The sequence below is a fragment of the Balearica regulorum genome, chromosome 2, assembly GCF_011004875.1.
Source record: "Balearica regulorum gibbericeps isolate bBalReg1 chromosome 2, bBalReg1.pri, whole genome shotgun sequence".
NCBI lineage: Eukaryota > Metazoa > Chordata > Aves > Gruiformes > Gruidae > Balearica > Balearica regulorum.
Window position 1 is genome coordinate 53,873,564 of NC_046185.1, and position 23,715 is coordinate 53,897,278.

At 43.1% G+C, this 23,715-nt stretch overlaps 2 protein-coding genes across 3 annotated transcripts in view; one reads left to right on the forward strand and one right to left on the reverse strand.

Annotated features, from left to right (window-relative positions):
• The window catches only part of EMILIN2 (elastin microfibril interfacer 2), a 38,780-nt gene extending 20,205 nt beyond the window's left edge, over positions 1-18,575 (forward strand). Inside the window, exons 5-9 of one of the 2 annotated variants that reach the window (XM_075744307.1) lie at positions 5,724-6,050; positions 6,623-6,661; positions 13,055-13,189; positions 13,473-13,834; positions 14,396-14,533. In XM_075744307.1, coding sequence (XP_075600422.1) covers positions 5,724-6,050; positions 6,623-6,661; positions 13,055-13,189; positions 13,473-13,810 — 839 coding nt within the window. In that variant the 3' untranslated portion in view covers positions 13,811-13,834; positions 14,396-14,533. Of the gene's footprint in view, positions 1-5,723; positions 6,051-6,622; positions 6,662-13,054; positions 13,190-13,472 lie in introns of both variants that reach the window. The other variant, XM_075744306.1, reaches the window with a different exon arrangement.
• Positions 18,576-21,533: 2,958 nt separating this feature from the next.
• The window catches only part of LPIN2 (lipin 2), a 45,162-nt gene continuing 42,980 nt past the window's right edge, over positions 21,534-23,715 (reverse strand). The window contains exon 21 of the transcript XR_012833856.1: positions 21,534-22,111. The gene's annotated coding sequence lies outside the window, so the exon portion shown is untranslated. The remainder of the gene's footprint in view (positions 22,112-23,715) is intronic.

The window sequence follows — 23,715 nt, forward strand, 5'->3', positions numbered from 1 at the left end:
GAAGCAGAGGCACATTCCCTTTGACTCAGAACGCTATGAAGCAGAAACCTCAACATGTTAGTGAACCTTGCCACAAAGGTTTAGAGACTGTGCCAAATGCCACTCAGTTCCCTCTGCAGTTCTTGCTCCAAATTGCAGCAACGGATTGTTTGTCTGAGAGAGTCAAAGTTTACAGAAGGAAGCTGAGTTCCTGTTTCTGTTAGCATGATGCAAAAACATAGGAACTGGAAACTGTTTTGAAACTGTACTCTTCAGTTGGTTGATGCTTCTGGTTTTAATTCTGTGCATGTGTGAGAGAAATAAGAGGCTGATTTCTGTGACTGGCCCTAAACCAGAAGAAGAGGTGCTGAGGGAAGAGCCTATGGGCTGTTGCAGCTGATGGTGGCTGGTGGAGTAGAGATGTGGAACCATGAGCACTGTTGCTGGAATGGACAAGTTGTTCTTCATGAAAGGTCTGACAGTAATTTCTGTGGGGAAGAGTATCCTTCTTATTCCAAGGCAGAGACTTGAAAGCCTGCGATAGATGTGTTTGTTCTGAGTGTTTAATTGTTTAAAACCAAATGTTTTGCTGTATTTGACACAAAAATCCTCCTGAGAGGAGAAGCTCTTGTGTGAAATTTAAAAAAAAAAAAGTTTCTCTTCTTTTAAAGGAAGAAGTGAAGGAGAATGCAGGGAGTCTGTAATTCTCAGATTCTTCTTTTGGTGAAATCTTGACTTAAATTCAACAGGGTTAGGACCTAGATCTTGCAAAAGCAGACCCAGTCCCTATTAAAATGCAGTATGATATATCTGTGTAATCCTGTTTCTCATCCATCTTTCCCCAAATAAATTTGCACTAGGGGCCAACATTGGAGAAAGGTCCACGATACACACAATAATCTTTCTCCTGCTATTTAAAGCAGGTGTTCGAGTATAGCCTCATGGACTGTATTTATCAGCCCCAATTACAACATTGTAAAGCATGACAAAGCCTCAGCACTCCCGGGTTCCCATAACATAATGCCGTTTCAGGGCAGAGCCGCTCCATCCACCATCGGGTGTTAAGGCCTGGGGAAGGACGCTGCGGCTGGCGCCGGGGTGCAGGCACTCTGAGTATCCCTCGCTGCTGTGGGTGCTTCTGGCCACTGAAGGATTCATGAAGCACGTGCTTCAATCCCCAAATGTTTCCAATTACAATAACACTGTCTGGCACAGCAGTCTGAGTAAATTTTGATGGCTGGAGTTGCAGAAAGATTTTGGCAAAAGAGCCTTTTTTGGAAGTAGCTTGGGAACCCCGTTACAAGAATTGGGTGCAGCTTTAACTGGTTTTACATCTGTGATCTGCAGCATTGTGTCTGATACCGACATCATTTGAAAAGAAGACTTTCAGTCCTGGACGTAGATCGGTGTTGATTTTCTTACGCACTATTTGCCAGTGTATCGTAGCATTCAAATGATGTCATTTGACTTCAGAAGGGCTGAAACAGAAACAATTTGTTACTAATAACAGTTGTTGAGGGCAGTAAGGCAGGGATGTGTTGCAAGAAATACAATATAAAATCATATCAAGCAGTGTAAGCCCAGCGCACTGTAAACCTGAGCAGAGTCAAATGACCTTGACCTTAGGAATATGGCTGTGTTTTCTTCTGAATTTTTTATTAGGGAGTTTGAAGTGCCTCAGTCCAAACTAACAAGCCAGGTTATTGAATGATTCTACGTCAGATATGGACCCAGAGGCCAGACCTGTATTTTATTTGTTGGAATTTCTGGTGAATCATAGAATGGTTTGGGTTGGAAAGGACCTTAAAGATCATCTAGTTCCAACCCCCTGCTGCAGGCAGGGACACCCTCCACTAGACCACGTTGCCCAAAGCCCTATCCAGCCTGGTCTTAAACACTTTCAGGGATGGGGCATCTACAACCTCCCTGGGCAACCTGTTCCAGTACCTCACCACTCTAACAGTAAAGAATTTCTTTCTAACATCTAATCTAAATCGACCCTCCTTCAGCTTAAACCCATTACCCCTTGTCCTGTCACTACACTCCCTGGTAAACAGTCCCTCTCCAGCTTTTCTGTAGGCCCCTTCAGGTACTGGAAAGCCGCAATTAGATCTCCCCAGAGCTGCCTTTTCTCCAGGCTGAACAACCCCAACTCTCTCAGCCTGTGCTCATAGGAGAGGTGCTCCAGCCCTCTGATCAGCTTCGTGGCCCTCCTCTGGACACCTCGAAGGTACACAAGGCAGTGGCAAGGGCAGGTGGTGATCTGCTCTAAGCTCATAGTGGACCACTCATGATTTGTTTGCCAAGGTATTGTAATCCAGCAGCTCTTGGTGCACCAGAAGTGGTGACTACCCTCAGCTCCACGGCTCGTGGGGGTAATTTCATTTCATCACGCTCTGTGCATCTCTGCGGGTACATTTGCTCTTCAAACAGCACGAAACTGAAAGAAATGCTAAAGTTAGTGGTCTCTTTTAACTTACTACCTATTCATATAGATTAATGAAGTTTTGCAGGAATGAGAAGTGTGGTCTTGCAGCCAGATACCATGCTGGGAGTGCAGTTTGCTTTGGTTACGGTTATTTGACCTGAACTGCAATTCCTCTGGTAATTGTCTCTCTAGCAGGGTTTCAAAAGCTAAATGCTGTCTGCTGAAGTTACGGTCTAAGAAACCAAATGTATGCTCCACATTACAGCATTGATAAAGGGCAACGTAAAATCTTAGTGTCATAGTGCAAATAAGAGAGTCATATAGTCAATTCCTGTAGGCTCACAGTGAGCTTGTGCCAAGTGGTACTTTGTAACTAACTTAATTGTCAAATCCCTTGAAAATTCAAGTCAGGTCTTTTTGGCTTCTTGTGAGTACAGTCACAGATTCCTTTTCTCGCTAGTTTGTTTTACGCACTTTGTTTCTTTGTGTGTTGGGGGCTGAGGAGAGCATGGTCGGGGCAGGACAATACTAGAAACAGATGCACCCCAAAGATCCACCCGCCTCATGCATCCAAGTTGCTGCTCGCCTTCCTTCCCAGCAAATCGTTCCTCCTTCAGTGAAGTAAATTGCAGGTTAAAGCTGCCTGGCTGAACAAACTGAATAAAATAAAATATTTTTAAGAGGGGGAGAGGAACAAAAGCATTCTTATTTTCAGCTGAGGAGGGAAACCTGTCCTTCTGTTTCGGTTGTGGATTGGCATCTGAGAGCAGAAGCTGTTGAGTGGCATGATAACCGACTTGTCACTTAAAACAGTGATGACAAATCAGAGTAGCAAGGACGCTCCTGCTGAGGACAGTGTTACTGTTCTCAGCTGTGAAATGATCTCAGCTCTGCTCTTTGCCTTCCCAGATAGATGGGATGATGGGGAAAATTTCTGTTTGTCCGCTGCTCAGCAAAGCTTAAGCAGGTCCAGCTAGATTCACCCCAGCCTTTGTTGAGGGTTCAGTTTCTCATTGCCTTCTGAACTGAAAACACGTGTTATGGAATTCAGCATCAGGATAGGGTGACTCCAGCGTTATCATCTTTATCTAGTGATTTATTGGTACTTTGTGTTGGTATGATACATCTCAGTAGAAGAGGCCAAAAAAGTTGGCAAAGATGGCAGACCAGATCTCTCTCAATCCACACCTATCAGATTACTGGCACTTTAAATTGAGCTTTAGGCAGGTAATTTTGGATGTAGCTTTATGGAGATGTAGTTGGATAATTCTGAATATTGCAATATTGATGTTGCATGCAAGGAAGCAGTTTGCACAGGATACAGGATTTAAGCTTTTGATTGTTATTCCATGGTTTAGAAAAGAAATGTATTAATTTTCGTTGTCTCAGCCTAAGTCGTCTTAATATGAGTTCAGCTTACTTGACTAGAGAAATGAAAAGTACATGCATCCCAATTTTGTCAATTTGTGTTTTGAATGAGGTTAATCTGAAGATCTTAGTTGAAGGTCTAAACCTATGCCACTGTGGACAGAAGATATCTCACTAAGTTAACTCCTCTGTTAAACAATTTTGATACTTTAAGCCTTTTTTTGAAAATTTTTATAAAATTTCTCAATCCTGGGATTTTTATGAAGATCATTTTAACCTGTATAATTTGTATAAACTCCTTAGTTCTCTGCCTTGCGGACAGAGTTACCAGGTGAGCTTCAGTCCAGCTTTGTGGTGCATTGCTTGTATCAGTTTCAATTCTCAGGACAGTTAAAGTCAGCCAGCAAAGATCAGGAAGATTTTTTTCTAGGAGACATACTAGCAAATGGATGCAGGTGGTGCGAGACTATGACTTCAGACAGCCTCTCAGTACTCTGGAAGGCTTATGTGGACTTTTTACGAGACTGAAAACAAGAAATGAGATTCACAAGGGTAAAGTGCAGGTGTGGACTAGTCACAAAACAGCACGTGGGTTGCCAGCGACACCGTCTGGAGCCCAGCCATACGTCACGGGCAGTACCTGCATGACGTGGTTGTAAGCTTTCTCCCAAAGGCACAGCGTAAGCCCTCTTGGGGGTCCCCAGCTGTGCAGCAGAGCCGGGGAAGCCTCACACCACGTCTGCTTCTAGGCACAGCCGTTAGGTTTAGGCCTAGCCACTGATGAATTTACCCAGGCTGATTTTGGACGACGATGAATTTAAGTGCTTTGTTCTGACCACTGAGACCTCAGAGCGGTGGTTTCCGCTGTAGGCCATAGCAAGCATCTCTGGTGTGACAAATTGCACCAGATAAATTTGCAAGGAGATGTTTGCCCATTTCCCCAGAAACTTACTTCCATCCCTGCACCTAAAGCCATGCTTTAGTCTCAAAATGCAACCAAAATCACCAATGCTAATGTTTAATTTAGAATGAAATTCTAATTACTCTGTGTAGAAGCTGTCATTACATCTGATGAAATCTACACATTTTTAAATTCCTCTTCTTAATGAAGATGTCATTCAGCTTCATTCATGTGAGGACGTTGCATCCTTAAATGTCATCTAGGACTTCATTTTTATGAATAAGCTGTAATTTCTATAAAGGGCTTAGAACTGGACCAGATACACAAATGTAACCATGTCAGCGCTGTTCAACCCTGATGTCATGTGTGTTGGCTGCCCTACTGGAAAAGTCTTTTAATGGTATCTCTTCTCTTTAAACAATAAAGGCTTTTCTGGTAGATTATATTCTAGAGTTCTGCCTTCGTTGTCAGAAAATATTAGTAATGGGAGTATTTGGAATTTTAAGTTCATTGCTTTTCAAAGTAGGGAAAAATATCTGTAAGTCAGTGTTCATTTACTCAGGTTTTTTGCTGTGGATACTTCTCTTTATGGTAGTCCTAAAGGATCAGCCTTGTGCTAGGTGTTATGCAAGTATGGCGTCAAAAGTAGGAGCGATGGGTGGGAGGGGTTCAGGAGAACTGAAGGCAGAGAGAGAGCACGCAGTGGAGATGAAGGCACCAGTGGGAGTAGGTGCGATATGCAGCCCGCTTGGTGCGGAAAGTCAAAGCTGGACTGACAGGTGAATGTTCACAGGTTATTTGACTGCTGCTTGTCCTCTCTCTAGACTGTCTTCATTCCTTTCCCTGTGTCACGGGCTGGGAAAGAGGGGAGTCTGTAGTACTGCAAGAGTAGAATGGAGTTTTGCCAGTGCAGTCTTGGATCCGAGGGGAAATTTGAGTCCTGTTTTATTTTATAGGGTTTTTTTTTTTTTTACAAAAATATGCAATTTTATATAGTATTTTAGGTGAATAATTCTGTATCTTTCCTCTTCTTTCATCATTTCAAAGGGCGATCAGAAGTACCACGGCAGCCATTACCACCAAGACCACCCCTACAGCCCCAGCCTGGCATATCCCTGCTGCCGCCGAGGATACAACCCCCACGACAGAGGACCCCCCTCCAGCCACCACAGCTGAGACCTCCTCCACGCCCAGCGCTGCCAGGGTCAGGTGTTGTGCCATTTCTGCCTGGAACAACCGGGATCATCTTGGAGACTGGAGAGGCAGGGCCTCCTGGCACTGTTTTAATGTCAGGAAGAGGGCGGCTTAGAAGCGTGGATGGTCAGGCTGGTCAAAGTACCATGCCTGTTGCTGAAGGATATGCTGGAGCACCAGGTGAGAGAACCAAACTAATAGCGAATCACTCCTGTATAAGTGCAATGGACATGACAGGTCTTGCTGGAGGGGTGACACTGAGATCTGTTGCACTTTACCAGCCACCTTGCAGCCTTTCATGGAGGCCTGTTATAGCTGGCGTTTAGAGTTTATGGCAGAGATGATTTGTGAACGGGCCTTTGCAGCCTCCAGCTGGCTACAGAAGTAGGGGAAACACATTCAGTGCCAGTTTTGTTGCCTTCGCCAAGGCTGCACAAAGCATGAGGTCAACAGGACTGATGTAAAATCCTTTGTAACTACAGCAGTCTTTGCCACTCTGGAAACTTAAATTATTTCTTTCTTGCCATAATGCTTGCAGTGGATTTAGTACATTGTAGTAAGAATTTAGTTTTCTTTGTCATGACCACCCCAGTTTAAAAATAATTGAGCATTTCATAGGAGATTCTGTGTGGTGGCTATTTTGGTAGGTTGCTGTTTGGTAACAAAGGATTCTTTTTAGAAGACTGCAGTGATATTTTGTAGTAAGGTATTCCATTATGTACTATGTCACACATACTACATTTCCTTTGTAGGATATCCAAAGTTATCTCCTCCTACCACGGACTCGCAAGGTAAGGCAGCTGTTTCCTAGAAATTCTTTACACAGGTACTCAATGTTTATTTCAGTCCCTGGAAAGTCACAGTTGAGAGTTTAGCACTGAGGAAAATCTGACAGATTTTTGCTATACCTAAGCATTAAAACATAATCTGCATCCTTTGAAAATATGGGGGTTTTGAGGTTTTGAAAAATAATTCGTTCTGGGTTATTGTTACTTACTTCAGTGTTTTTTTAAAATACAAAGGGTTTCTATTTCCTAGAAAACTACAGTACTGATTTTTTTTTTCCTTTTAAATGGGAAAATATTTCTTTCTGACTATTTTAATATTTCTTTAATAAAATATGAATAAGGTCATGACTAAGATCTTGAAGCACTGTTAGTATCTGAGCTGGTGCACGAGTTTGTCCTCCTCATGGAGGAGTTTCTGGTTTTGTTAGAATCACGAGGGCTCGTGTTCCTACTTCAGTGAAAGCAGGAGTGCTGCCACTGAGAACCGCATTTTAAAAAGATTCAAATGCAGTTTTCTTGGTTAGGTGAGATTTTTAATTTTTTCCAGTTGTTAATATCACAGTTCATTTATGGATTTGTATGATAAACAGGTATAAATCTTGTGTGGGACATGCTAGTTGGCCTTGATAAATATGCTGATTGGGTGCTGCCTGCCCTACAGCCTCATATGCAAGATATTATCAAAGCCTGGGGAATGGTATCCTGGATCAAAGTGAATATTCCCACACCCTCTTCAAAAAGAATGATTTCATCTAAATTTGTTTGAGGAAATATGAGAAATAGATGAAAATAAAACATTAGGGCTTTATGGCATCCAAAATCCTGCCCTTGGGACTTAGTTTGATGACTCCAACAAAATCACAGATATATGTCCTGAAGACTGGTCTAGGGACTGACAAAAAGAGTTATAAAGAGTTCACACTGTAATTCTGTTACTTATACTTTCTAATTAAAAATCTGTCATAGCCTTAAAGCGATCTTTTTGCATTTGAGGATTGTGGTGGTAAGAAGCAGCAGCAATAGATGAGGCTTCTGGAAGAGGATAAGAAGTGAAGAAATGTTGATGTATCTTGATGCCAGCAAAGCCAATATAGATGTCTAGATTTCTGTGATAAATGGATTTCCTGGGGGCTTTCTTCCACTTTGTACAACCTATTGCCATTTATAGACAGCAGTATTTTAATAAGTTTATGCTAAAACTGTGTGAAACAGTAGGTGGATGTTAAAGTGTTGAAAAGACAGGGTGTGTCAGGCAGTGCGCCTCTGCTGCTTGGTGGAACATGTTGCAAGAAATGTTATCACCCTGTGACCCAGGGAGAGGTGAGCTTGACCAAGGAGTTCCTTTTCCTGATCCGTGCACCTGAAGACCTATCCAAATATAAGATATACCTGCTGATCTGTCCTATAACGTCCCCCAAAATGCATTGCAAACCCCAATGGCAGGTGCAGTCATAGAAAACAGAGAGGTAAGGAAGCTGCAAATAGCTATTAGACTTCTGTGGAGATAGAGCATTTACATCCACTGTTCCTAATTGTTAGTGTCTGTTTATAAACAGCAAAGAAAAAGAGCACTCTGGGGCAGAATTCAGCAGTTAACAGTGTTGTGGAAATTAACAGCTGGGGAAGGGAAGATTTTTTTGCTTATTGGAGGAGGAACTTAATGCTTAAATAAGGAAGGCATCAAGGAATCCTTAATGTCTAATTCGTGCAGGACCACAGTTTATGATGCCTTTGCCAGTCTTCACCTAGTACATTTTGTGGTGCTGAAATTCAAATTTGAAAGAAGATCAGACCTTCTTGTACTATAATTCCTAAAATAAGAAACTTGTACAATTAAACTGGCCTTCTGAGTACTCCCTTTCATTTCTGTTTATGAGTAGCTTCTGTTACATAAAAGCACTGCTCAGGAAGAAGTGGAGGGCTCCAACTCTGTCCTCTGGGATTAAACTAGCCCCACTTTAGTGCTCTTCTTGAATGCTGAGGCATGATACCAAAGTACTTCTGGAGTTTTCCAGATTCATTAGCTATCTGCATGTAAAGATCTTCAAGGACTTATGAGAGAGTGTATGCTACAATATTACATATTAGCTCTATTTTCACAAGCAAGGAGTTTATGACAAAGGCGAGTTAAGTGTCAGGACCTAAGTGCATCCACCTAATCCCTTTTAATGCAGAAAGAGTTGAACCAATTGTTATTCAAAGAAGCATCAGCAACAAATGTTATTGAAGCATGGCAATTTTACAGTTATGAGAATTTTTGTTTGCTGGAGCAAAGAGAACGGCAGAGGCACAAGTAATGAATTGGTTGATGAACTGCTCTGGGAACTGATAAGAAAATACTTGTAAGATCCCAAGTCACACAGCTAGGCAAGGACAGAGCCAGGAGGAGGGTTTGGATGTTCTGATCAGCATACAGAGGGTCACAGTGAAAAGAAAAAACAAAACCTGAAAGCATAGATGGCCTTCCCCACCCTCTCCCTTCTTGCAGTCTGCAGTGTTGCTTGTGTCCTTAACCCTGCAGCTTCAATGGAGGGTGGCTGCTCCTCTAACAGAAACTCCTTGTACGGTGTGATAAAGAAAACAGCTGAGCTAGTAAGAGTGAGCCCTACTGCTGTGCGAACACTACTGTATATATATTCGTGCACATAAAAGGCTAATTTTGGTTTGGGCTTTTTAATTCTTTTTACTCGTCTGATACTCGACCTTCTTTACTTTCTCCATGTGACTCCAGGCAGCAAGCCTGTAGGACATGTTTCAAATATAAAGGCATGATGTTACTGTAGCGCAAGATTTATGTTGTAGGTGGTCCTTGATTTGAAGAAGGAGTTTACTGAATACATAAGTTACCCTGCTGTGCTCATGATGGGTTCTGCTGCATGTTTAGCTCTTTCTTTTGATCATCGGACAGGGAGCAGTGTTCTTGTTAGTACCACCAGTGGTCTAGCAAAGGGGAAAGCGTGTTTTCTGACTTTGAGGTAAAGAACATGTGTTTACCCACAGTTGACCCGTGGTTGTGTTTTGCTGCCATTTGCATGAAAGACCAGTGCACTTCACAGATGGGGTAAGAAAGAGATGGGTATTTGTGTAAGGAGCAGTAGGCAAGTGCTAGGGCAAACGTTCTCCTGCTGTGATATGAAAGGTAGGAGTTGTAAGAGCAGAAAGAGCTGTTACTAACAGACTCAGGAGAAAAGCAGCTGTGTCTTCATAACAGACTGCGTGAGTTATCATCCTCATCAGAAACACTGTGACTTAGCGGAGCAGAGCTAATGGGCCCAGTTTCGTTGAGCCTGTGGAAATCAGTGTGGCACTGTGCTGTGCTGCATCCCATAAGCAGAATGAATGTTCCTGAAATGTGTTAGGGTCAAACTGAAGAGTTAAAAAAAAAAAAAATATAGGTGGAGAGGTGATAAATTGCTGATATTACAGAATCACAGATTGGTAGGGGTTGGAAGGGACCTCTGGAGATCATCTAGTCCAACCCCCCTGCTAAAGCAGGATCACCTAGAGTAGGTTACAGTTGTCCCATTTGCTCTAACTAAAATTATACATTTTTCCCTCATTTAGATTTAGGAATATTGGCCAAGCAGAGGAAGTTTGACATATGCTCCCTACTCCTGCCATATGCAAAGGAGTCATAAGTGCGTACTGACAAATGAATTACATACTGATAGTCTCTCTTCTGTGTAGATTCTTGAAGAGCCCTCATTCCAGTTACTGAGCAATTGTCAGCAGCACCATCGCACTCTGTTATTTTTTTCTCCTTTCATCTTGATAGAAAATGCCTATGCTGTGCACTGTTTTGTTTTCCTTGATTGTTTGGGTGTTTGTTTGGATTTTTTTCTTCTTTTTCTCCTTCTGGCCCTTGGTCTCCATGGGAGGCATGAACTGCGCTGGGATGTCAAAAGAGGTGGAGAACCAGAAATACAACTAGCAGATGGGTGGAAGTAGATGTAACCTAACAAAGACCACCCATGTTTCTTCTGTTGTCTTTTGACTCCCTAGAATGTATTATACTAGCTTAGATAGCCATGAACATGCATACCTGCTCCTGCTTACGTATATATCTCTCTCTCTCTCTCTGAAGTGAAACCTTCTTGAATACATCTAAAGCCAGAGTTTTTTCCTCCTCCAGTTGTAAAACTGTGGTTGAATCTTTTGTCTGATTCTGTCTGAAGGCAGACAGAAACTTTCTGTCTGCCTTCCAGTTTCTTCATCAGAGCTGTGCATGTGGTTCCCAGCTTTTAAATGCTTTAAAACTTTTCTTCCTGATTTTTTATAATTCCACAACACTAACTGCTTCCAAGCCTGGACCTTGCCTAGAGAAGCTGAACTTTGTTTGATCTTTGCATGAAGAAAAGCGTTGGCAAGTGGGGACACGTAAGAGAAGGTGGTTCACTTCTCTGTGAGATTCTGCAAAAGCACTGCTGAGAGCTGTTGGTAGGACTTGGGAAAGCTTCAAACAGGCGCAGTTCCAGCTGGAAGATGGGAGGAGGGTAAGCGAGCACAGACACATTATGTCTTTACTGTGCCTCCTTATGTTGTCCTCTGAACTGATCTACAGGATATCTAGATGGGTTTAGGATTTCTGCTTTGGACAAACACAGATGGTGTGCTAAAGTAGGCTGCAGATCTGAAGCAATTTAAGCAGCAAACTCTAATAATAAACTATTCTAGCAAGTAGTGCAGGAAAATCTTGAAGCCATGGCGAGCCAGGGCACGAGTCACTCCCTTATTCAGATGGCACCAACCTGAACAGAACCGTAGCTACTTCAAATGGAGAGGACAGCGTTTCTGGGCAAGCAGCAAATTCTTTGTGCCATGTGTGCGGTATGACTGCAGGGGAGAGAAACCTTTCTGAGGGAGCCAACGAGAAGTTAGCTGAGGCGCATTTTCAGTTGATTTGAGTCTCAGGGTAAGCTGAGAATACAAAGAGATGCTTTCTGTAAGTAGTGTGGTAAGGTGGTGGAGCTTTAGAGAAGCTGCTTAAGTAAGTAGACTTCCTGCAATTAATTTTGGTCCTTTGAAATAACCTCATCTTAGCTTACAGGAGCACTTGCAGGTGCACTGGCAGGTAGGAGTAATGAAAAAGGGCTTCTGTCTGTTTTCCAAGCGTGAGAAAAATACTGAATAAGGAGATATCCAAAGATACACGAGGCAGCTGGTTACTAGCCCTTGAGGGAAATCAAGGTAGTTATTAGCCATTTCTGAAGTTGCAGGCATGTCTTCCCCTTGCCTTCCCCTCCCACCCCCCATTCCCAGTTATTCAGAAAAAAAAATGGATAGAGCATTTGTATATCCACATTTTAGATGAAGTTTTGTCACTTTTTAACTTCAATTTTTAACTGATATAATTTGAACTGAACATTAGTTGCTGATGAGCATCTCAGATTGAGAAGAAGAGAAAACCAAACTTAAGGAAGGCAGAAGAAGGAGCAGGGGTGAAACAGCATGAAGAAGACATGGATCCTAACCTGAACAGGGTAGAAATAGAGCAACTGAGGACAACTTGAAGTATATTTGTTATTTACCTAATTGCCCAAACAAAGCAACAAGAGTTGACTGCTTCTAGTACTGTGTCCCGCCTTAGGGGAAATGTTTAGAGGGAAGGGAACTAAAATGGGACTAATTAAGTGGTCGATCACTAAACACTTGCCATTAAGTCAGTCTGTTAAAAGTAAAAATTTGTCTTAATTGTCCAAATTGTATTTCATCCAACACCAGTCTAACAGCAGTGTTTAGCTGTTGAGCACATAGCCACTATAAAATACTTCAGTGTCTGTTTGATCTGCTGAGAAAAGAAGAAAATATTGTGGAGTGCAAAGTCCCCCAAAAATGAAGTGCCAGAGAGAGAGAAAAGCCCCACTGATGGTTCTCTTTGCTTTAATACCGAAGTGTTACTTCTTGTAGCTATTTTCACTACCCTCCGGCAGAGAAGGTAAGAGAGTCTTAGCGTGACTAGGACAGCTGGCACGAGCTGTACACTTTTAGCACTCCTGTTAGCGTTGTGATAGTGACGGAGATCGGAGACGTCCAAGGGGCAGCCTCGGTCCTGAAGCATGTCTGTGGCAGAAGCATCGTTGAATTGAGAGGTGGCAGGATTTCCACTGCCAGCATTTACAAGCCACGTACCTTTTCCTTAGAAGGAAAAGAAAAAAGAAAAAAAAAGGGAGGCTGTGGCCAAGGGGGGAATTTTATGGTGCTCAGTAAATTTTATGGTGAGACACTTGGGACCTGGGCCAGCAATACGTATTCTGCTAATTCTGGCATCCCTCAAGTGACAGGGTTAGTCCAAGTGGAGTATGTGCAGGAACAGAGGCAATGGATTATAAACCATCACAGGGAGAGGCTGTGTTGTCATCCTGATGTGACTCTGACTCACGTTGTTACCCATTTTAGGACCTGCTGCTGCTGCGGCCTCTCTGGTGTCGTTTTCTGCTGGGCTCACACAGAAGCCTTTCTCCAGTGATGTCGGCGTGGTTCACTTTAACAAAGTGCTTGTGAATGACGGGGACTATTATAACCCCAATACAGGTAACAGCCAAAGAATGTACCCACAGCGATGCCAGATGGGCGGTAGCATGGGTTACCAGTGTTTGCTGCTATCTCAGGCCTTGCTGGCGCCTTGAACGAACAAATTAAGTCCATCTGAACCAGACACAGCGGGGTAATAGCAGAGGTGAGGTTCCTTGCTAACCCACTTCACTGCAGCTCAGCCAGCTGGGTCAGCCGGGGGAGGGAGATGATACATACTGCCTCAATGTGATCAGGTCTCCCCGAATAACTCTGAAAAGCTCTGTCTGTCTCTCTCCTGCAGGCATTTTCACATCACCATATGAAGGACGCTACCTGATCACCGCTGTGCTGGCCCCAGAGAGGGACGAGTACGTAGAAGCGGTGCTGTCTGTCTCCAACGCAAGCGTGGCTCAGCTCCACACAGCTGGGTACAGAAGGGAACTGCTGGAGTACCACAAACCTTACTCGGGGAAACGGACCTGTGGTGGTCCTGGGACATTCCACCTCGTTCTTCACCTCAAAGCGGGAGATGAAGTAAACATCGTTGTAACAGGAGGCAAACTGGCCTACACAGACTCTGATGAAATGTACTCCACATTTAGCGGAGTTCTCCTGTATCCTTCCATTTCTCATGTTTAGGTTTACCTTGAACAGGAGAGAAGGGTAAGATATTCAGAAGAAATTAAGTGTAATAAAATTCAAAGCTTTAATATATTCAGTTTATATATTTGATTTCAGTGATGGGTTTATATTCTGTACTGAGACCTTTTCCTCATCCCGTTTCCAGAGGTAGCTACAAAAGACATTTTTCTGTAGCTAAATTAGCTCCTTCCCAAGCCCTTGTTTACACCTGTACAAGCAGAACAACTGTTTAAACAACAAGTATGTTCTCAATAGATCCTTCCCCACTGTGCTCTTGCTATTCCCTATTAAATTGCCTTTGCAGTCTTCTCCCTAGTTTATCAAATTGTCCCTAGTGTATCAAAGTTTACATCTTTGCTGAAGTTTACAGTTGTGGTCAGCTATGTTCATGTTTTTGGTAAAGCAGGGGCAAGAAACCAAGGTTGTATTGGATATGGTTGATGACTTCTTAGCCCTTGTGTTATTTAATAATAAGTTGGGTCAAGTACATTGGCGTAAACAATTTGTTCAGTGCAATTGCTAACCGTGGTGGTGGAAAGCAAAATGATACTCATCTGCATCGGTTTTCTTGTTTCCTTTAAGGGCCAAAACCAGTGCTAAGTGCCAAGATGAGTGACTCACTCCAGTCAAGTGGAAGCAGCTGTACAGGGAGAAACTCACCTCCCTTCAGCTTCTCACTGGGCAGACATGAGCGTAAGGTGCAGTTGCTACTACTGAAAGATTTAGAACAGTTCTTTTCAATTGCTACAGTAAAAAAGACGATTAGTTAAGCGTGATGCTCTTGAAATGAATAAAACAGGTCAGAAAAATCTGAATCATCTGTGCTTAGCTAGAAAAATGGTAATTTTGAAAAGTTTAAAAAAAATTTACAAAGTTTGTTTCTGACACTCATACAGTATTTCTTTGTTGTGTTGTAGAAGACAAGTCAGAGGAAAAAATTGTTGATGCAGGAAAATAGCCTTATTAGCCAATACTGTCAAATGCACTAAGTCTGTTGGAACAGCCTCCTGCGTCGGTACTTTTGAGGGAGGTTTGTTTTAACACCCAGCATCTGTTTATATGGATGAACAGATAAAACACCTGTGGGGCAGCAGTATTTTATTTCTTATACTAGCCACTTCTCAGTGGAGGTACAAAACTGATGTTTTGGCTCTTCAGAATTAACATTTTGATATCTTTCATGGCTGAAAAAAAAAAATCCAGCCACGCTTTACTGAGAGCAGCACTGCCTAGCTGTCTTCTATATATTCTTATATAAACTGATCTTTTTAATACTCTATTCACGCTGTATATTTATCGTAGTGGTTTGTATAGAATATTTTCCTCCTTACAAATCCAGAACAGCTGTTTATAGCCTCAGAACAAACAATTCCTTTAGGTGAAGGAAGAACTCCCAGTGCTGTAAGCAGCACAGTAGGGTTTAGCTGAAGCCCTTCCCATCTGAGGAGGTCAGATGAAGACTTAATGCCTTTGTTACTTAGTTTTGGCATAGATACTCCCCAATAACTCTGTTTCCAGGCGATGTGATGGGGCCTTCCCACAACAAACTGTCACATCCTGGAAGTGGAGCTGCTTTTGAGAAAAGCAGGCAGAAAAAGCTTTTTCTCCACAGAGGAACTCTGGAGTCAGTCCCTGTGCAGCAAGGATTGCACTGGGGGAGTTGTGAGCACAGGAAGGAAATTGCGGGTGGAGTTTCAAAGCACCTGGTGTAGGAAGATCTCTTGGCACCTGATTTTTCAGAAATGACGGTGTTACTGATAAGCAGTAAGGGCTGGATGTATTTAGTAGCAGGAGGGCTGTTTCTGTAAGAGCAGCTGTTAGTAGCCAAAGATGTATAGTGAACTTGCACTTCATGGCTTGATAAAGGGAGCCACCCCCATCCCATTTCCCTGCACATTTGTCCTGGCCTGTGCTAGAGCATGAGGCATGAGCATGCAGTTAGCAAGCACGTGCTTGTTCAAGGGGGACTTAGTTTCCTTTTGTCCTAAATCAACATTCCCGTTCTGTCCCATGCCTTTCTAGGTCTCCTGTCTGTCCTTTCAGTTTTGAAAGATTGTTTATGTGTTTCAAAAGCCAATTACATCAGCTACTTTTTTAAAAATATAATTTCTTGTTATGTACAAAAGCCAGAGAGGCGCTTTTAGGATATTTTTCACTTTCCTCAAGAAAGCTGTGTTCTCTAAGAAGTTGGCTCCAGACTATGTGTGATTCAAGTATTGTTAGATTATTGTTGCCTGTTCTAAAAATGACTCATGGAAACAAACAAAATGTGCTGAGTGCTTAGGGAGACCTAGCTGGCAAACACCCTTGCTTTTTTTTTTCCTTCCTCCAAGCGAGACATTTTTAAGAATCAGCAGTGCGAGTTTAGTGCTAGAGTTACAAAAGGTTTATCATCCAATTCTTATTTAACCGCTGCGGTAGATTTCTAAATCCAAGCCACCAATCTTCACCAGCCCAGTTCCACTAATGGGACAGGGCCGTCTTCTACCAGAAAGCTTCTCCTCATACCCGGGATCTGCTGCTGCCGATGCTGAGATTGTTTGAGCCCTCGTAATGCAGCGTAACTGTTGTTTGTACCCACGTATAAAGCATTCCCTAAACTATATCACAGCAGGTCCCAATCTCAGTAGTGTATTTTGAGTACACTTTTTAGAGCTTTTAGGGGTCATTTCCCATCCATCAGCTTGAGCAGCGCAGTGGCTAGAGCTATGGCCTTTGACTAGGAACCTGTCTTGGATTCCTGCCGTTGTTGAGGGAGACTTGAACCTTAATTACCACTTCCTTGGTAATTGCTGTAATCAGGGTAGGTGGCTCAGTTCCTCTTGATGACGTTATTTTCCTGGAGCTTACAAGATGGAATATTCACCCAGCTGGAAGGATCACAGTGCTGTAGCCCCTGAACAGTAAAGGCAGGGGGAGGAACCTCGAGTCCCAGTCTCTGCTCCTGTGGGTGCTTGGATAAAACATTCATTAAAGCGGCACTTGGAAGAGACTGAAGCACAGACACATTTGTCGGCCCGCTGAGGGTTTGCTCCACCCAGAACAGCTCAGCTTCAAAGGAAGGAGCAAGAGCCCTGCCCCAGAACACCTTGAACCCACTGACGGAGCATTTACATCTTCAGTGAGAATCGGCAACAGCGCAAGGAAATGCCTGCACCAAAAGGAACATTTCTCACTGTGGGTTCATGACTTTGCTACCATGTTTAAGAGCATCCACAAGCTCAAATAGGGAGCATCTGTTAACCAAGAAAGCCTTAAAAAAATAATCCTGTAGGTGGGAGCTGTAAGGCAGGTGTGCTGCTGGTTTCATAAATCAGTGCTGCCTTTTAGATCTGCTTTGTAGGTACCTCTGTAATGCAGGGTATGAGGATTGTGAGATTCTTAGGCAAAACAGTATCTGTTGTGCCAGGTGCTCCCATTTTATATCACAGCAGGAAGAAAACCAAACCGTACCAGGTGAAGCTGTGCGGACATGTGTCTGACAGCCCCTTGGCCAGGCACAAGGCAAAGGAGGTTTATCAGGTACTGTCCGAATATCAAAACCAGCAGAGTCCCTGAAGCAGCATCGCTCGTCAGACAGGTGACTTTCCAGAGCCAGGCCGTTAGCAGCAGAACATCTGAAGACAAGGGGCCATGCCAGCAGCCAAAAAGATTCTGCTCTGGCCAAATGTGCGAAGTGTAGCCTAGAGCAGCTATGGGGAAAGACAACAAAGCAACATATAAATTAGTTGTATCCCCAGGAGAGCTCGGAGCAAAGCAGGGATGCAAATTTTCACCACAAAATGTGTAAAAAAACTACCTCATTATTTTAATTTGCTAGTAACCAAAAGACTGTGGAGACAGTGGAGACATTTCTATACTGACCGCTCAAAGCAACGAGGATTTTCTGTGGTATTGCAGGGTACGCCAGGTTACCTGCAGCAACTTCGTGCAGTTGAGCCGGGAGACTCCAGTCAGCTTGGTGAAGCCAACCAGCCAGCCAAGAAAAATTACGAATAGTCAAGGAAATAGAGTGAGCTGTAAGAGAAAAAGCATAGGAAGGCAACTTGAAACAAAATGCCCCTCACCACCCAGTGTAGCTTTAAAATCTGCTGGGCATGCAAGGTAAAGGGCTCCCCAACTGCAACCAGGAGATGTGAATCAGGATTGAAGTGTTTCCTGAGGATACATGGTGCATTTAGAATGAGTTTTACCTGCTGAATAAGGAAGTCCACAGTAGTGGATATGGATATATTTCACTAAAATTATAAATGCATTTACGCAGTCTCAACTTGGAGACAGGAGGAATATGCGCTCCACTGAGGATCAGCAGGTTACATTTTGGCTGCTGGTTGCTTCCGGATAATGGCATAAAGTTCAAATTGCCAAGTTACCAGGAATACCTGGGGGCTGTGTCCTGTCATCACAAGACAGTTGCACTCGAGCCAGCACCAACCCTCCTGCAATGTACCCTGCAGACTTGAGATGCACAAGAGCAGCTCTGCCAACTCTTTGTATATGGGAGACTTCAAAGAACATCTTGCAACATGTTACTACATAAGCAAGTTTTGGCATTTGTCCATTTTGCTATCATCTTGGTTGTGGAAAAAAAGAAACATTATTATAATTTTTCAGCAAAAAGAACAGTGCATTTGAGAGTGTGTTTTATGTGTGCATGTGTATACATCTATTCATGGATAGAGAGTAATATCCAGGAACGTGAAGAAAACTGTGATGGAAAACAACTGCAGATATGCCCAAATAAAACCTACCCGTTGTCTGATGGCTTGATGCTCTTTTGTTTTCCAGTGAACACAGCAGCACTGTAAACCAAAATTTTTTGCTCTCTCCTCAACCGTCTTTAAAACTGCAGCTTGCAGGTATGTTTTTAGGTGTTTATTCAGTGTCAAGCACTGTTACGTAGGCGTTGTGGTACACAGAAGTTCTGCTAACAAACACAGTTCTTTTACCAGTCTTAGTTGCTCACTCAGTGTCCTGGTTCCTGGCAAATTGAATAGACTAGACTATTTCAGTTGGAAGGGACCTACAACCATCATCCAGTCCAACTGCCTGACCAATTCAGGGCTGACCAAAAGTTAAAACCTGTTGTTAAGGACATTGTCCAAATGTCCCTTAAACACTGACAGGCTTGGGGCATCGACCACCTCTCTAGGAGGCCTGTTCCAGTGTTTGATCACCCTCTTGGTAAAGAAACGGTTCCTAATGTCCAGTCTGAACCTCTCCTGGTGCAGCTTTGAACCATGCCCACGTGTCCTGTCACCAGATCGCAGGAGGAAGAGCTCAGCACCTCCCTCTCCACTTTCCCTCCTCAGGAAGCCGTAGAGAGCCATGAGGTCACCCCTCAGCCTCCTTCTCTCCAAAACAGACAAGCCCAAAGTCCTCAGCTGCTCCTCACGGGACATGCCTTCCAGCCCTCGCACCAGCTCTGTTGCCCTCCTCTGGATGCATTCAAGCACCTTCACATCCTTCTTAAACTGTGGGGCCCAGAACTGCACACAGTACTCGAGGTGAGGCTGCACCACGGCTGAACACAGCAGGATAATCACCTCCTTTGACTGTCCGGTTACGCTGTGTTTGATGCACCCCAGGGTGCGGTTTGCCCTCGTGGCTGCCCGGGCACACTGCTGGCTCATACTGAGCTGCTGCCGACCAGCACCCCCAGACCCCTTTCTGCAGGGCTGCTCTCCAGCCACGCCGCTCCCAGTCTATACTGGTGCCCAGTGTTACTCCATCCTAGGTACAGAATGTGGCATTTGGACGCGTTAAATTTCATCCCATTAATCACTGCCCAATTCCTCAATCTGTCCAGATCCCTCTGCAAGGCCTCTTGTCCCTCAAGAGAGTCAACAGCACCTCCCAGTTTGGTATCATCAGCAAAGTCGGTGATGGTGCATTCAAGTCCCGCATCCAGATCGTTGATAAATATATTGAACAGGACTGGCCCTAGAATTGAACCCTGAGGAACACCACTGGTGACTGCTCACCAGCTGGATGCAGCCCCGTTCACTGCAGCCCTTTGAGCTCTGCCCTTCTGCCAGTTCTAGGCTGAGCAGTTCAGGGGATGCTGCTTATTATTGCCAAAACATGTACAGATGAAGTGTGACCAGAAGCGGGGGAGATAAGAGTAAAGCAAGGTAGGAAGAAGGAAAAGGAGAAGGCAGGGAAAGACTAGAACAAAAGAAATGACACCAGCTGTCAGTGTCAGGCTAAGTGAGACCTGCAGCCACCCAGTCCTTAGAGCAGAATTCAGATGCATTGAGACTAAAGCTGAATGTTTGGTCAAAAGTGTATCTATCTATCTGGCATACTTCCTTAGAAGCAAAGGCTTTTGTAGCAGTCCTGGGGAGGTGCCTTAGCATCGCTTCTAATTAAACCAACGCAGAGTTAGACATGCCCCATTTAAATCACTATACGCGAAAGCCATTAATGCAACTCCTCGCGCTCAGCAGCTCAACCTCTGTTCTCGCACCGAGCCACGCTGCTGCCGCGGCCCTTGGGCTGGGGCCTTCCTACGGCACCCAGCCTGTGGCCTCAGGCTGGGCCGCAAAGACAAAGAGCCCACAGGGCAACAGTGCCAGAGTCTTTCTGCTATTCTTTGCTACAGCCCCCTGCATGATTAGAGGGGCCTTGGGCATCTCTGACATGGGCAGAAATGTCACTGTGATTATTCTAAGGTGAGGGAAGAGGAAGAAAAGCAGCGGGTCTCATGGTGCTTAGAAAACTTGTTGTGCAGAGGTGGCCCAGATGACCCAGGTGCGCCCTTGCTGTGTCCAGCAGTGAAACCTCCGGAAGCTCTGAACCATCCCCATCCTCCCGGTGCAGCGCACAGGACATGTGCCAGCTGTGTCACAGTTCCGCTCACTGCCGGTCCGAGAGCTCCGTGGGAGCGCACAGGGACTTCCCAACCAAAATGGTGCCAGGCTGAAAGACGAGCAGTGAAGAGAGTGCGGAGGCAGGAGTGACATGCCCCAGGCTTGAAGAGAAGGGTGCAGAATCACAGGGGAAACCCAGCAGAAACAGTCTGCTGCTGCGGCAGAGAGGATACAACTCTGGCAGCCACCTCCGTGCCCAGGCAGCAGCACGAGTGACATGCTGCAGAAGGATCAGGAGGCACAATGTGCTTTATGCTTTCATCTGTCATACTTTCATGTGTGACCAGTGGTGGGATTTTCTAAGTTGCATTTACCAAAACCAGCAAGAGACCAGGAAGAGTAAGTTTCTACTGAATGCTTGAAGCCCCTTTTTGAGATGGTCTCACAATAACTGCCTCAAGCACTTTAACAGCTGTTGTGGAAGACAATACTCTCTGCCTTGAAAGGAAGAAACCCAAACTTAGATTGAATTGGGATAAAACTCCAAATTAGGGCAGATTTACAACAGCTCAAACTATGTGGTTGCAAGATTTTCTTCAAGGCAGCTTGTGTACTCCCGAGATGTGCATCTGTTACCTGATAGTCTATATTGCTAATGCACGTTTGCTTTTCATTATGGTTATAAGCCGATATTGGCACACGATATAAGTCTGATAACAGCAATTTTTTTTATCAGTTGTATCAATACTCTGAAAAAAGTAAACTGAGTGTGAGAGAAAGCAAATGTATCACAGTCCTTAGAAGAACAACTTGAATTCTGTGTAAAATATGCACACAATTTAAGTAAACCCACATTTATAAGTTAGCAAAACAAGAACAAAATTCCCAAGTACAAAGTGAAGAAAATCTTAGTTTAAGTTTGTTTATTGTGATAACATTGTTCTGAACATCAATAAACATTGCACTGAGGTGTGGGTTACTGTACCCAAGGTAGTCCAGTCTTAACAAAAACCACTGTATTGGTATGATCACAGACTTGACAATTTTAAACACACTATCTTATTAGTGATTGGGTTGGTTAACAATCAAGTATTCCACATCTTCAACGTAAAAAAAAAATGAAACAAATGACTGAAGAGAGTTTTCCCACCCTCAAACCAACGTTTTAACTTTCATCTGGAAGTAATTAACACTGTAAAAATATCCAAACCAATGCCATTCTATTCTGCAGAATTCAACTTTGGAAACTAAAACTTCTTCAGGCAAAAGTGACACTTTAAAGGCATCTCAAATTCACAATGTATTTTTGATGTTTCATTATCAGTTTGCATTACAGTCATTTAAACAACTCTCATTCATATGACAGCTTTTTCTAGAAGACTTGTATGAAATATTAACATGAAATGTCATCTCTTTTGTCTTTACCATAAGCGGATTCAGAGTTTGCTCCAGAAGTTTCATAATGGAGTTGACCCAAGTGTTAAAACTTTTCCAGTTGGGAAAAAAAAAAAAAAAAAAGGGTTTAGGAGTATACCAATGACGGGAAGCTACGGATACATGAGCCAAGATTGCACATGCAACTGTATACTGTCAGGGATGAGCCCCACCTTTTGAAGTACAAACATGCTTGGTACAATAGAAAAAAAAAAAATCCAGAAATATGTACCACTTAAATTACTGAGCTTTAAGTCACTGTAGAAATGGGTAATTTCCAAGTCACTAACAAGTTTTGAATTGCAATGTTCCTTATTTATTCCCAGATAGGTGTCATTGACTCAGCCTTTGACATGGTTCCAATGCTAAGAGGATCTGCATCTTCAACAACACAGTCTTAACAGGGGTGTGCATGCGCCTACACACACACTTAGAAGTTCCTCTTTCACAGAAAGAATGATTTAGCTTGTGCTAATTTTAAATAAGTATAGCACAACTTGTTCTCAAACATTAGTTTCAGGCCACTTCTCTCGACTAAGGTAACAAAGGGCAGGCTACTGCATAATCCCTATTTACCCCACTTCATATTAATATCGCAGCACAAGCCCACGGTTCAATAGCAATGAGATGTCATTTCTAGCGTCAGTAAAGTGCCCAGCAGACCAAATGACGTAGGTATGCAATGACAGGTACAGTGCCCCCATAGTCCGTCCCTAAACAGGGTTAACAAACAGTCTGAAAAGCTTCAAATACAAGCCAGATTTAGAAAAACAAAACAGAAACCCTGCCCCTACTCATAGCAGAAATCCTCAAGAACACTTTTACATTTTATCAAAAATCAAAACTGTAGCCGTTACAGAGCAAAAAAGAAAAAAATTCTAACTAAGCAACTTTTTGGACATCCCTATAATGCAAAATACCAAGTGAGCAGAATGAGGAGCTCCCTACAACCACACAACCCCCATGCTCATACCAGTTTAAATCATACACATCTGGAGATACACCTGACATTATTTTTCCACACTGCTTGTTTACTCAAGTCCCCACCTTAAAAACCACAGCTTATCTTTATGACAGTCTGAAAAGATGAATGGAATTGAAGAGAAAAAAATTAACCAAGTAAAAAAAACCCCCAAATTTTAAAAAAAAAAAAAAAAAAATCAACCAAAGAAGATCCAGCCAAACCTTGGTAACAATCTGTCCCCATTTGGAAACCCATCCCAGTTTCATGAAGTGCTTTTATTTTTAGAAAGCCTGTGTAATACCAGGGCCACCGAGAATAAGTTAAGCACATGGTAAAGAAAATTTTGACATCCACAAAGGACTCTTTTAGGAGAGGCAGCTTCACTCCTTTTATGTAAAATAGGATCTTTAGATAGAATATTTCATCTTAAAATATTTAATTACCTTGGATTCTAATTTATTTTAAAGTATTTAAGTAACTTAAAAGCTCAAATCCCATTGATATTCAAAGCACTTGGTGATCATGAAAGTGTGAGTTTCTAACAAAATATATAGAATAAAAGGTAAGAAAAGAAAAAATATGTAAGCTTCTGACAGTTAAAAAAAAAAGCAGTTAAAGTATCCTTTGAGTTGAATCCTGTGAAATCCACGTAAACACTGAGTAGATTGATGACAGGACCAAGAATTTGCTGA